Source organism: Embiotoca jacksoni, unplaced genomic scaffold, assembly GCF_022577435.1.
Source record: "Embiotoca jacksoni isolate LCO1_2020_lvr unplaced genomic scaffold, fEmbJac1.0.p SCAF_3, whole genome shotgun sequence".
NCBI classification, from domain to species: domain Eukaryota; kingdom Metazoa; phylum Chordata; class Actinopteri; family Embiotocidae; genus Embiotoca; species Embiotoca jacksoni.
The window spans coordinates 16522607-16535603 of NW_027185381.1; the positions used below are offsets into that span (position 1 = coordinate 16522607).

A 12997-nucleotide genomic window follows, 5' to 3' on the forward strand; every position below is an offset into this window, starting at 1 on the left:
GGAGGACATTTTTTTATTTGTTGTCAAGCGAATTAGGACATTTGTTAATTTGTTGTCAAGTGTTTAAATACATGCATGTATAATAGTGGAAGCAAACTGCTTTTGTTTCCTGCATGATTTTAAAGAGACTGTTCAGTCTGAGTTGTTACCTTATTGCCTCAGTGTTTCAAAAGTGTTCATTACTTAGATACAGCCCTGCAGCATGCTCGTGATACTTGTGAATTATGTTCTTTGAAGGTGTTAAGTTCCTTTTTGATGTTCAGAGTGGTTGCTTAAGTAGTTTTAAATTCATTGTTTGCAGAACTATTCCCAAATGGTACAACTCATTACATGAATAGATGGAAACATGTTCAAGTTAGGGTTTATGCCAGTCCAGCTTATGACCGAGGCATGTTTAAAGAATATTTTTGCACAAAATTGCATGAACAGGAAATTAAACAGATATGAATTGCATTCAAATTAGAGTGACATTTGTTTTTGTTTCCATGTGAAATTCTGTCATAATCTCCAATTCTTTGACTGCAAGTCACAGCGAGAAGGCAATGTTTCAGACCCAGTCGTCTGGGTTTACTTTCATACAAAGAAATGCCTGTGGAGTTACTCGCTTTTTTAAAAGGAGTGCTATATCTATTTATTTATTTTTTACAAAATTGTTACCACTGCTGCATAGTAACAGAGAGAATTTGAAAATAATTGCTCCACAATGCTTGAAAAACTGTTTATTAGCTTATTTGTTTAGACTGTTCACACTGTCCTTAACACTATTGCTGTGTATTCAAAGACATTTACTCTAAAGGCTCTATGCAAAAACACATACACATCACATACACCTCATGGGTATTGTCTTGTCGGGAATACCACATGGACAGAGGATCTTCCAGGCTAACTGAAGCACAAAGGACTTGACACTTGACTCTGTAATTCAATGCACAATTAGTATCTGCCATGTCAAGGACAGTCCAATGCTACTTGATCTCTTGATGGTGCTTAAACTCATGGCTAAAGCTGCGCTGAACCAAAATCTGAAACGGAAGTATCCTTCTGTGCATTTTGTAAGCACATCGGGAAGTGGGTGTTATAAAATGTCTAAACCACTGAAATATTGTCATTACTCTCAATTGGCTTCATAATTCAAAACATTTTCTCTTTTGCAAGATATAATTAGTTGGTTTAAAAAACAACAACATTTGAAACAAATGTAATTAAATACAAACGTGATAGGATTTTTTTTCATAAATAAATGGTATAGGGGGTGTTATCAAGAGCACAAACAATAACTATGTTTGGCGGTGTGTTTCTCACATCAAGATTGCATATGCCTCATCAGTCTCAATATTTGGAGCAACCCAATCCTGTCTTCCTCTAATTCACCGTAGCCCTCTACAGTCTGATCATTGCACTCCATTTGTCTGTGTATGTGTGTGTGTGTGTTTTGCTGTTCAGAATAGGACACCTCTACTCCTGGCTTCACTATTTTGGCATCTTTTCTTTAAGGCTTTCATCATTATTTGTCATGTAGATAAATAATACATGTATATTTTTTTGTGTGTTTTGTTCTTTTAAGGGAAAGGAGTGGCTTTGTCTAAACTGCCAGGTGAAACGAGCTGCTGCAGGAGCTGAACCTCAGAAAGACACATCTTTAGTCAATTCTGTTAAAAAGATGACTCCAGCACAGCCTGCGCCACAACAGACTTCTGCACCAGGCTTTCCTCAAAGAAAAGTATCAGCATCAGCAGCACAACCAGCCAAGACTGAAGGGCCAGACAGTCAGAAACAGGTCAGACCAGCTCCGGGTCAGACAACACCCCAGGAGAGCCAGAAGACTGGTCCTCGGAAACCAACAGACCAGACAGTTAAAACTGCACAAAAGCAGGGTAATGCCACTGTACCTACACAGCAAGACTCAGGGGGCTTCTTTGGTTTTGGTGGGACTAAAAGTCAACCGGATGCTGCAAAGCCTGCAGAGTCAGTGACTGGTAAAATGTTTGGTTTTGGTTCCTCCATGTTCAGCTCTGCATCCACTTTGATTACCTCAGCTGTTCAAGATGAGCCCAAAATCACACCACCAGTTTCTCCCAAGATGCCTCCAGCAAAGGAGCCCAAATCTCCCACTGTCAAGAAACTAGAACAGGAGAAGAAACCAGAGCAACCACAGCAAGCCAAGGTCCCACCATCAGAACAGCCAAAAGCAGACAAACCTCCATCAGAGCCGCCAAAGAAAGCATCAGCTTTGCCAGGTGTTTCCAAGGCAGGCCAGTCCACCTGTCCACTCTGTAAAATGGAACTCAATGTGGGCTCTAAAGATCCTCCCAACTACAACACCTGTACGGAGTGCAAAAACACTGTCTGTAACCAATGTGGATTTAATCCCATGCCAAATGTTAAGGAGGTAGGTAATAAGAGATTCCAGAGAAAAGTTACTTGAACAATGATTGTGACATTTTGTCTTATTTTTAATAGATTTAAAAAAAAATTAAAAGCAAAATACATTCCATTGTACTACAACCACACTGTTTTAATTTGTATTTATATACTGTTTGTTCTAATGTAGGTGAAGGAGTGGTTATGTCTCAACTGTCAGATGCAGAGAGCACTAGGAGCATCTGAGCCTCCAGGAACTCCCATGATGAAACTACAGGCTTCACCAAATAAAGTCACTTCACCTGCCAGTGTCCTAAAGAAGGAAACTCCCCCACTGCAAAAACCTGAAAAGAAAGACATTCCAACATCTGCTGAATCTAAAATAAAGGACGCCTCGCCATCAGGCTCCCCTCAGAGGAAACCACACAAATCAGCAGAGCAGGCAGCAAAGACTGAAGTCATGAGAGGACCTGAAAGTCAAAAACCGGTCAGCCAAGCTCCTGATCAGAAAGTTCCACCGCAAGGCCAGAAGACAGGTCCTCAGAAACCACCAGACCAGAATAATCAAACAGAACTTAATAAAACCAATGTTACGTCGACTAAACAAGAGGAAACTGGAGGCTTCTTTGGATTTGGTGGTCCCAAACCTCAATCTGATGCAGCAAAGCCTGCTGACTCACTGGGTGGAAAAATGTTTGGCTTTGGTTCCTCCATCTTCAGCTCTGCATCCACTTTGATTACACCACCAGTTTCCCCCAAGATACCTGCTGCGAAGGCAACCAAATCACCTATTATTCAGAAACGGGAGCAGGAGAAGAAACTAGAGCAGGTTCAACAGCCCAAGACTTCTCCACTGCCACAAGTCAAAACAGAAAAAACAGCAGCAGAGGCTCCAGCAGCTTCCCCTGCTGTTCGCAAGGCTGGCCAATCTACCTGTCCACTCTGCAAAGTGGAACTCAACTTTGGCTCCAAGGAACCTCCGAACTACAACAGATGCACTGAATGCAAGAACACTGTCTGCAACCAATGTGGATTTAACCCAATGCCAAATGTGTCAGAGGTAATAATAGCAAAGATGACACAGTCTCCCTGTTTACTTTGAAAATACAATAAAATACAAATTTATGAATAGAAAGTTACGTGACAGTTATTAACTGAACAGGAGTACACTATGAAATGGTTGTGTATATTTTGATGAAAACAAGCTATTCCAGTTATTAATGCTTCATATTTTCTTTTTTTCAGATAAAAGAATGGTTATGCCTGAACTGTCAGATGCAGAGAGCTCTTAGTGCATCTGAGCACACTGGACCTCTGATAAAACCGCTCACTGGAGCTAACACAATTTCTCCATCTGCTGTACATGTGAAAACAACAGCTCCTAATCAAGTGGAAACTCTAAAGAAGGAGTCATTAAAATCTGATGCACCTCCGAAGATGGAGACTCCACTGCCTGACGTACTTCAAAAGAAGGGGAGTTCCACACCAGGCTCTCCTCAGAAGACAAAACCTGCAGCAGCAACACCTGCAACTAAGGCTGATAAAGGACAAGAAAGTGAAACAAAGGCGAGCCCAACTCCTGGTCAGAAAACTTGTCCAGATACCACGGGGGCATCCGGTTCGCAGAAACCAGCTGATCAGACAAGTCAACCTGGACTAAAACAGAGTAAGGCCACCCCAGATACACAGCAGGAGTCAGGAAACCTATTTGGCTTGAGTGGTCCTAAAACTTCTCATTCAAAAACAACCGAATCCATGAGTGGAAAGATGTTTGGCTTTGGTTCCTCCATTTTCAGCTCAGCGTCCACTTTGATATCATCTGCTGTTCAGGATGAATCACGGACGACACCACCAGGCTCCCGTAAGATGTCTGCACCAGTACAAGTCTCTCCCAAGATGTCTGATGGGCCCAGGATTTCTCCGAAAAGTACCCCGACAGTTTCTCCCAAAATGTCGCCCGCAAGACAGCCCAAAACTGTTGCTCAGAAACCAGAGCAGGAGAGGAAACTAGATGAATCCCAAAAGAGCAAAGAGGACAAAGCTCCACCACAGCCACGAAAAGAAGCAACAATCTCTCATCCGGCTCCTAATGCAGGCCAGACCACATGTCCACTTTGCAAGGTCGAGCTTAACATCGGCACCAAGGACCCTCCCAACTGCAACACCTGTACTGAGTGCAAGACCACTGTTTGCAACCAATGTGGATTTAACCCCATGCCTATGGGAGATGTAAGTGTAGAAATACATATTTGTCTGTGACAAAAGAAATTACTGTAATTGTATTCTACTCTACATTTAGTGTCAGCATATTTAAAATATGTCTCATTGATCTGTGATGTTTTTAAACTAACCATATTGACTTTTCTTTCCTTTCTTTTTTTTTGGTGGATTTCTGTAATTCCTAATTCTAAATCAACACCTAACCACATGTCTCCTGATATTTTAGGTAAAGGAATGGCTGTGTCTTAACTGTCAGATGAAAAGAGCAGTTGGAGCTTCTCAGCCACCGGGCCCTCCCGCACTGAAATCCCAAGCATCACCCAACAAAGTTCCTTCAACTGCTGGAGTTCAGTTAAAAGATTCCTCCAAACCAACGACTCTTCTAAAGACGGACAGTCCAGACGCTGCTGTTCTAAAGAAGGAGACCTCAGAACCAGTCTCTCAACCGAGAAAACAATCGACGGCATCAATGCAGTCAAGCAAACCTGAAGCTGCTTCTGCACCATTAAAACAAGCCAGCCCAGCACCTGATCGTAAAACACCTCAAGAAAAACAGAAAACAGCTCCAGAGAAACAGCGAGAACAGGCAAGCCAACCTGGACGTAAGCAAAGTAATGCCACTGCTGCAACACAGAAAGAGTCAGGAGGCCTCTTTGGCTTTGGTGGTCAGAAAGCTCAACCTGATGCAGCAAAGCCTGCAGAGTCAGTGACAGGTAAAATGTTTGGTTTTGGTTCCTCCATCTTCAGCTCCGCATCTACTTTGATTACCTCAGCTGTTCAAGATGAACCCAAAATCACACCACCAGCTTCTCCCAAGATGCCTCTAGCAAAGGATCCCAAACCTCCCACTGTCAATAAACTAGAACAGGAGAAGAAACCAGAGCAACCACAGCAAGCCAAGGGCCCACCATTAGCACAGCCAAAAGCTGACGAGATCAAACCTCCTGCTCCCCAGAAGCCAGAGCAGCAGAAGAAAACAGAGCCATCCCAGCAGACCAAGACACTTCCACCGGGAGCAGACAGAGTGGACAAAGCCCCATCAGAGACTCCAAAGCCTGCAGCAGGTTCCCAAGCAGCTGTCAAACCAGACCAGTCTAATTGTCCACTCTGTAAGGTCAAACTCAACATGGACTCCAAGGATCCACCCAACTACAATACCTGCACTGAATGCAAGAACACAGTCTGCAACCAGTGTGGATTTAACCCGATGCCAAATGAAACAGTGGTGAGACTAAATAAAACATGAATTATTTATTATATTTTTATTTTACTGCAACACACTGTACAGATTGACACCACATTTACTTATTTTTAAAGTGTCTCTCTTTGGCTGTTCATTGAGTTTAAATTGTATTGTATATTATTTTCTAGGAGTAATACATAATGAAAACCCTATTTAATCTATGTTACTAGCTGTTATACAACAGCTTTGGAATAAAAAAAAAAAAGAAAAAGAAGAAAAAAAATCCTACAAAGTAGTTAAATAAAGACAAAATAATGGGTAAGTTTTCACATATTATCTAACAGTAGACTATAATGGAACCTGTTTTTCTTTTTTAGGTGAAGGAGTGGTTGTGTCTCACATGCCAGATGCAGCGGGCTCTAGGAGTAACCCAGCCCCTAGGAGTTGCTTCTGTCAACTCTAAAACACCCGAAAAACTCCAAAAGGAAGACCTCACCGACCCAGAAAAACCTGAAAAGAAACAGTCATCAGCACCACACTCACCTCAGAGAAAACCATCTGTAACAGCACAACCAGCTGTATCTGAGAGTGCCACCAAGCCAGTGGTTCAGAAACAGGCCAGCCCAGGTCCTTCTCCAAAAATACCACAAGAGCCCCAGAAAACATCAGGTCCGAGCAAATCACCAGACCCAACAAGAAAAACTGAACGTAAGCAAAGTAATGCCACTGTAGCAGCACAGAAAGAGACGGGAGGGTTCTTTGGTTTTGGCAGTGGTAAAACTCAGCCTGATGCTGACAAACCAGCTGAGTCGGCGACTGGGAAAATGTTTGGCTTTAGTTCCTCCATTTTCAGTTCCGCGTCCACTTTGATTACCTCAGCGGTTCAAGACCAGCCAAAAATCATTCCACCAGTTTCTCCCAAGATGTCTCCCGCGAAAGAGATGAAATCCCCTGCTGCTCAGGAGAAGAACAAGCCAGAGCAACCCCAGCAGACCAAGACAACTCCACCGGTACAGACCAAAGGGGACAAAGCTCCGTCAGAGCCTCCAAAGACTGTAGGGGCCTCCCAAGCAGCTGTCAAACCAGACCAATCCACTTGTCTACTCTGTAAGGCTGAACTCAACATGGGGTCCAAGGATCCACCCAACTACAATACCTGCACTGAATGCAAGAACAAAGTCTGTAACCAGTGTGGATTTAACCCGATGCCAAATGAATCAGGGGTAAGTGAGATTCACTCAACATGTATACATACATGTATTAATCATATATATTTCATACTATGCAATATTTACCCTTCTCTATAGTTTTAAACTACACTAAAATGATATTGTGTCACTTTAAAAACTGATGGTGTGGTGTACTCTTAACCTGCTCACTTAATTTACAAATACACATACTTGCCTTTTGTTGTGCTGTGCTGTACTTTAATTTTATCTGACAAATGCCTCAATGTTTTACAGGCTCACTTACTCAAAATGATGTTTTTCTTTACAGATCAAAGAGTGGTTGTGCCTGACTTGTCAGATGCAAAGAGCACTCAAAGCAGCTGACTCAGTGCAGCCTCCATTGATGAAACCTCAGGCATCACCCAAGAAAGTGTCTGTAACCACCCCAAAAGATGTCACTGTCGATCAAAAGAAAGATATTATTCCTACAGAAAAAGCTGAAGTTCCAGACAAAAATCTGACTGACGGTCCAACACCAGGAGCAACACAAAAGAAATTGGATATTACTCAAACATCAGCCACTGCCCCACCAGCTGCGAAAGAAACCCCAGCTACTGTTTCAGTCCCAACAAAAGACGAAAAAGATATTACACCACCTGCCAAGGATGTTCCAACTGCAGCTGCACCTGCAAGCAAAGAGACTGTAGTTTCAGACCTCAATACAGCACTACCTACCCAAGCTCCTCCTGTCGCCACCGATACTCAACCCTCAATTCAGAAGAAAAAGGGCCTTACTCCACCAAGTTCTCCTAAAACTAAAGTGGTGTCAGAAAAGAAAGAAGAAAAAGCTGAACCAGTTCAGAAATCAGCTGATCAACCAGTCAAATCCTCTGATGAAGTACAGCCCCAACAAGCTCCAAACAAAGAATCACAAGTTGAAACATCACCTGCTAAAACTGCGCCAACAGCAGCACAGCCAGCAAATGAAGAATCAGGAGGTTCCTTTGGCTTTGGTAGTCCTAAATCTCAGCGAGCTGCCTCAAAAACAACTGAGGTGGCGACTGGGAAGATGTTGGGATTTGGTTCGTCCCTTTTTAGTTCAGCATCCAATCTAATATCATCGGCAGTTCAAGAGGCCTCTGGTACAACACCAAGTACTCGCAAAATGTCTGCTCCGCAATTCTCTACCAAGGTATCGCCAAAGTCCAGCCCCCCAATTTCTCCACGGAGGACCTCAGCACCTGCTGCCGAGAAACCAAATCTGGAAAAGATCCCAGACCAGCCTCAGCAGACCAAGGCTCCTCTATCAGGACAAACCAAAGTGGATAAAGGTCCATCAACGCCTGTAAAGCCAGAAGCCTCCCAAGTTGCCCCCAAAGTGGATCAGTCTACTTGTCCACTCTGTAAGGCGGAAATTAACCTGGACTCCAAAAATCCTCCCAACTACAACACCTGCACTGAATGCAAAACCACTGTCTGCAGCAAGTGTGGATTTAGTCCGATGCTAAATGTAACAGAGGTAATTAAATGACAAAAAAAACTCATGTAGGATTGATTTCGTCATCATTCATTCAGCTTTTTGGTCAGCACACAATTGATTACATTGATCTTCTTAACATTTGCGTTTAGTCAAAGGTTTTATTTTTGGTAAGAATTTTATAACTTGCAATAACTATAAAAAAAATTGTTATTGTAAATTGTTTTTCCCAGTTCCTGTCTCCTTTTAAAGGATCAGAAATGTGAAACACATTACTTGTTTTAGACCATAGATTGTCCAAAAATAAAAAATAAAATTTAGTTAATTATTAATAACTAACTCCTGACTTACTTGTGTTTTGTATTTGCATTTCAGGTGAAAGAATGGCTGTGTCTCAACTGCCAGATGCAGAGAGCACTTGGAGCTTCTGAACCTCCAGGCCTCCCCATGATAATTCCACAACCTTCACCAAGCAAAGAGGTCCCTGCCCCCCCACAGACAAAAGAAATCCCAGTGTCAGCTACTCAAGAAGACATTCCTAAGCCAGGCGCACCCAAAACTGAGCTTGTTAACATTGCTACAGCCAACAAAACAGATTCCCCAGCCATTAGTGTACCAACAAAAAAAGTTTCCCCTACAGCTGCTTCATTGCCTGACAAAACTGATTTACCCACTATCTCAAAGACTGATGTGTCACCGGCTTCACAAAAGCCTTCTGCAGAGACACCCAAAGGACAGCCTGGTGCACCTCAGCAACAGACTTCACAAGTTCAGCCTCCTTCTAAGTTTGCTCCACCACCAGGTCCAGAGGCAAGACAGCCACCCCTTCAACAGCCTCCAAAGGCTGGGACCACTCCGGCCAAATCTGCACCACCAGCAGCTCAGCCTGCTAAACAGGAGTCAGGAAGCTTCTTTGGCTTTGGCGGACCTAAAACACAGCCTACTGCAGCAAAACCTTCTGAGTCAGTGACAGGAAAGATGTTTGGCTTTGGGTCGTCTTTCTTAAGCTCTGCATCGACTTTGATAACCTCAGCTGTCCAGGATGAACCTAAAACTACACCACCTACTCCACGAAAGATGTCCACCACAGCCATCTCTCCTAAAACGACACCTCCAGTTTCTCCTAAGATGCCCCCTGCAAAGGATACCAAACTACCTGCTGCACAGAAATCAGGGCCCACACCACCAGCTTCTCCTAAACCATTACCTGCAAAGGATACCAAACCACCTGCTGCACAAAATTCTGAGCCCACACCGCCAGCTTCTCCTAAACAATTACCTGCAAAGGATACCAAACCACCTGCTGCACAAAAATCAGAGCCTGCACCGCCAGCTTCTCCTAAACCATTACCTGCAAAGGATACCAAACCACCTGCAGTCCAGAAAACTGAGGAGAAGAAACCAGAAAAAGCACAGCAGGATAAGACTCCATCAGCAGTACAAGCCAAAGTGGACAATGCTGTATCAGAGCTCCCCAAGGTATCAACAGACACCCAAGGTGCTTCAAAAGCAGAGCCGTCCATCTGTCCACTCTGTAAGGTCAAACTCAGCGTGGGGTCCGCAGATCCTTCAAACTACAACACTTGCACAGAATGCAAGACCACTGTCTGCAACCAGTGTGGATTTAGTCCAATGTCAAATGTGTCCGAGGTAAGTCACTGTGCCCACAATTGTTGCATTGCTTTAATTTGAGAGCTTTGATTTGACATTCTCTATTTATTCAGTGATTGATTTAAATTTAACTTAAATTTGGACAAAACCCCATGAAATGTGATTTAAATCCAAATTTAAATAAAATGTTTTGTTTTATGATTTATCATCCCTGCAGCAACAATTCATTATTTGCTGTAGCAAGTAATAGTGTTTAATGATCTGTAGGTTGACAATTTTGTAGTAATTTTAATGTTCTTGTAATTCTCAAGCCCATTGTAACTACTGCCAAATTAAGCTATAATTGAATACCACAACAATCCTTTGCTATTGACTAAGAATCAACAAGTATTATTTCACAATCAACATGATTATATATTGTATGAACTAATTGCCTTTGAATCAATACATATGACAATAAGATGCTTGAAGTAGTTGAATACCCTCTCCACTCTGCATTGTTTGTGATGAAATCATTTTAAACTTGTCCAGTAAAATCATCTCTATGTCACTTTTCTGTCAAAACAGTGTTGTGTCTTGTTTTTTCAACATTAATTTATGCATTCCCTTGCACTTGTTGCAGGTGAAGGAATGGCTTTGTCTAAACTGCCAGATGAAGAGAGCCCTTGCAGAATCTGAACCCCGTGCGCCTGCTGTAGTGAAACCACAACCCTTGCTAAGCAAGGGTCCTATACCTCCTCCCTCTGAACAGAAGGCCATGCCTCCATTTGTCCAGAAGAAGCCTGCAGAAAATACAGATGCCCAGAAAGAAGTCACTCAAACAACTCTACTCAAAAAAGAAACCATCAAAGCTGAGGCCCCAGTGCCAACTGCTGTCCAAAAGAAGGACGCACCACGACGGGATTCTGTCCAAAAGACACCGGTGTTGTCAGGTACTGAACAAGGACAAGCTCAGGATGGGACTGGCCAGCAGCAACCTGTTGGAAAACCTCCACAAATGCAGGTCCCCAAAACTACAAAGCCAGAAGTAAAGCCAGGTGCTGTAAAGCAAGAAGCTGGCAAACTACCACAACAGCCCTCAAAATCTGTGACCCCTCCTGCTAAATCTGCACCACCAGCAGCTCAGCCTGCTAAACAGGAGTCAGGAGGCTTTTTTGGCTTTGGTGCCCCGAAAACACAGCCGACCGCTACAAAACCTGCTGAGTCAGTGACAGGAAAGATGTTTGGGTTTGGGTCATCTTTCTTAAGCTCTGCATCGACTTTAATTACCTCAGCTGTCCAGGATGAACCTAAAACTACACCACCAACTCCACGAAAGATGTCCACCACAGCCGTCTCTCCTAAAACAACACCTCCAGTTTCTCCTAAGATGCCCCCTGCAAAGGATACCAAACTACCTGCTGCACAGAAATCAGGGCCCACACCACCAGCTTCTCCTAAACCATTACCAGCAAAGGATACCAAACCACTTGCTGCACAGAAATCTGAGCCCACACCGCCAGCTTCTCCTAAACCATTACCTGCAAAGGATACTAAACCAGCTGCTGCCCAGAAATCAGAGCCACCACAACAGGCCAAGCCTACTCCATCTGCTCAGGCCAAAGTGGAGAAAGCTGCACCAGAGCTTCCAAAATCCACAGAAGTGTCCACCTGTCCACTCTGCAAGGTCGAGCTCAACGTGGGCTCCAAGGATCCTCCCAATTACAACACTTGTACTGAATGCAAGAACACTGTCTGCAATCTTTGTGGATTTAACCCCATGCCTCATACAGCAGTGGTAAGTACAATACATTTAATTCTTAAACTCTCAGTTGTTTTAAAATTTGGCCTTGAAAATGTTTTCATTATGATTTCCAGCTTAAAACCTGCCATTTTGCCCATCGAGTCGCTGTGTGTTCAATTGACAGGAATGATTATTATGACTTGGTGTTATTTGTATTACTTTGACATGAGTACCACTTTTTAGTATTCAGTTCTGCTACCGAGCAGCCAACCATGAATGAGGGCGCTCCAGAGAGACAGAGAAGGGGCAGAGTTAACTCATATGCACATGTCTCAACAACAGTCAGACATTTACATTGTTATGCATCAGTCACATGAAACAAGCACATTCAACTGACACTGTAGTTAAATACAAAGGACAGAAAGCACACAGTACATCTTATTTCAATTAAAAAAAAAGAAGTCTGGAGATATTGTTGGTTGGGGATATGGTGACTATTGAATGAAGGCCAATGTACCTGAAGAAAACTAATCATGAAGATACTTTCATTGTGTTCAATGTGTAATATGCTCCTCACTGGAATAGGGTTAGTTGTTGTTTTTTTTGGCCTGATGTCATTGCCACTTGGAGAAATATGAACATGTTCAGTCAGTGCTGTTGGGACATGGTTTCTTTCATGTCAGAAGTCCTATGTTCTGTAATATGTAATATAGGAGCTTTCTCTGTTTGTTCTTGCCACATGGGCATCTGAGTATATAAATAACATCAGTATTTTTACAGATTATGAATGTTGTATTGATAGTTCTTACCCAAGCAATATTTGTTAATGTCATAACTTAGTATACTTTTTATTAAACCTGCTGTTTCTTGTTGATTCTTATGCAGTCAAGCACACTTTTTGAATTGGAGTGTGCAAGCTGCACACAGCATCTTTTTTGTCTCTATACTATGTGGAATATTCCTCTGTGACGGGAAGGGTGGACAAACTATACAAATGACTGTTATGCAGTCTTTTTATTGCTATTGAAAGTACAGCACACAAGAGGCTGAGTTCTGCTCTACTGTTTGATTTTCTTGACAAAGAACTTGAATTACAAGTGTGGTGATATATTAGATGAAGGTGACACAGCAGTTAAAATTTAAGACAGACTTTTAACAGTGGTATGTGTGCATTTAATGTAACATGTCTTAATCTTTGAGATAATGACCTACTTTGAGAGATCTCAGACAAAACATACCAAAACATAGGCTGC

General features: G+C 42.7%; 1 protein-coding gene across 7 annotated transcripts in view; it reads left to right on the forward strand.

Moving 5' to 3' along the window:
* Positions 1–12997, forward strand: part of pclob (piccolo presynaptic cytomatrix protein b) — a 62625-nt gene that overhangs the window by 4272 nt on the left and 45356 nt on the right. For all 7 annotated transcript variants that reach the window (XM_069162162.1, XM_069162165.1, XM_069162164.1 and 4 more), the window contains exons 4-11: positions 1565–2389; positions 2552–3421; positions 3607–4590; positions 4808–5806; positions 6142–6987; positions 7262–8452; positions 8786–10060; positions 10644–11798. In XM_069162162.1, coding sequence (XP_069018263.1) covers positions 1565–2389; positions 2552–3421; positions 3607–4590; positions 4808–5806; positions 6142–6987; positions 7262–8452; positions 8786–10060; positions 10644–11798 — 8145 coding nt within the window. The remainder of the gene's footprint in view (positions 1–1564; positions 2390–2551; positions 3422–3606; positions 4591–4807; positions 5807–6141; positions 6988–7261; positions 8453–8785; positions 10061–10643; positions 11799–12997) is intronic.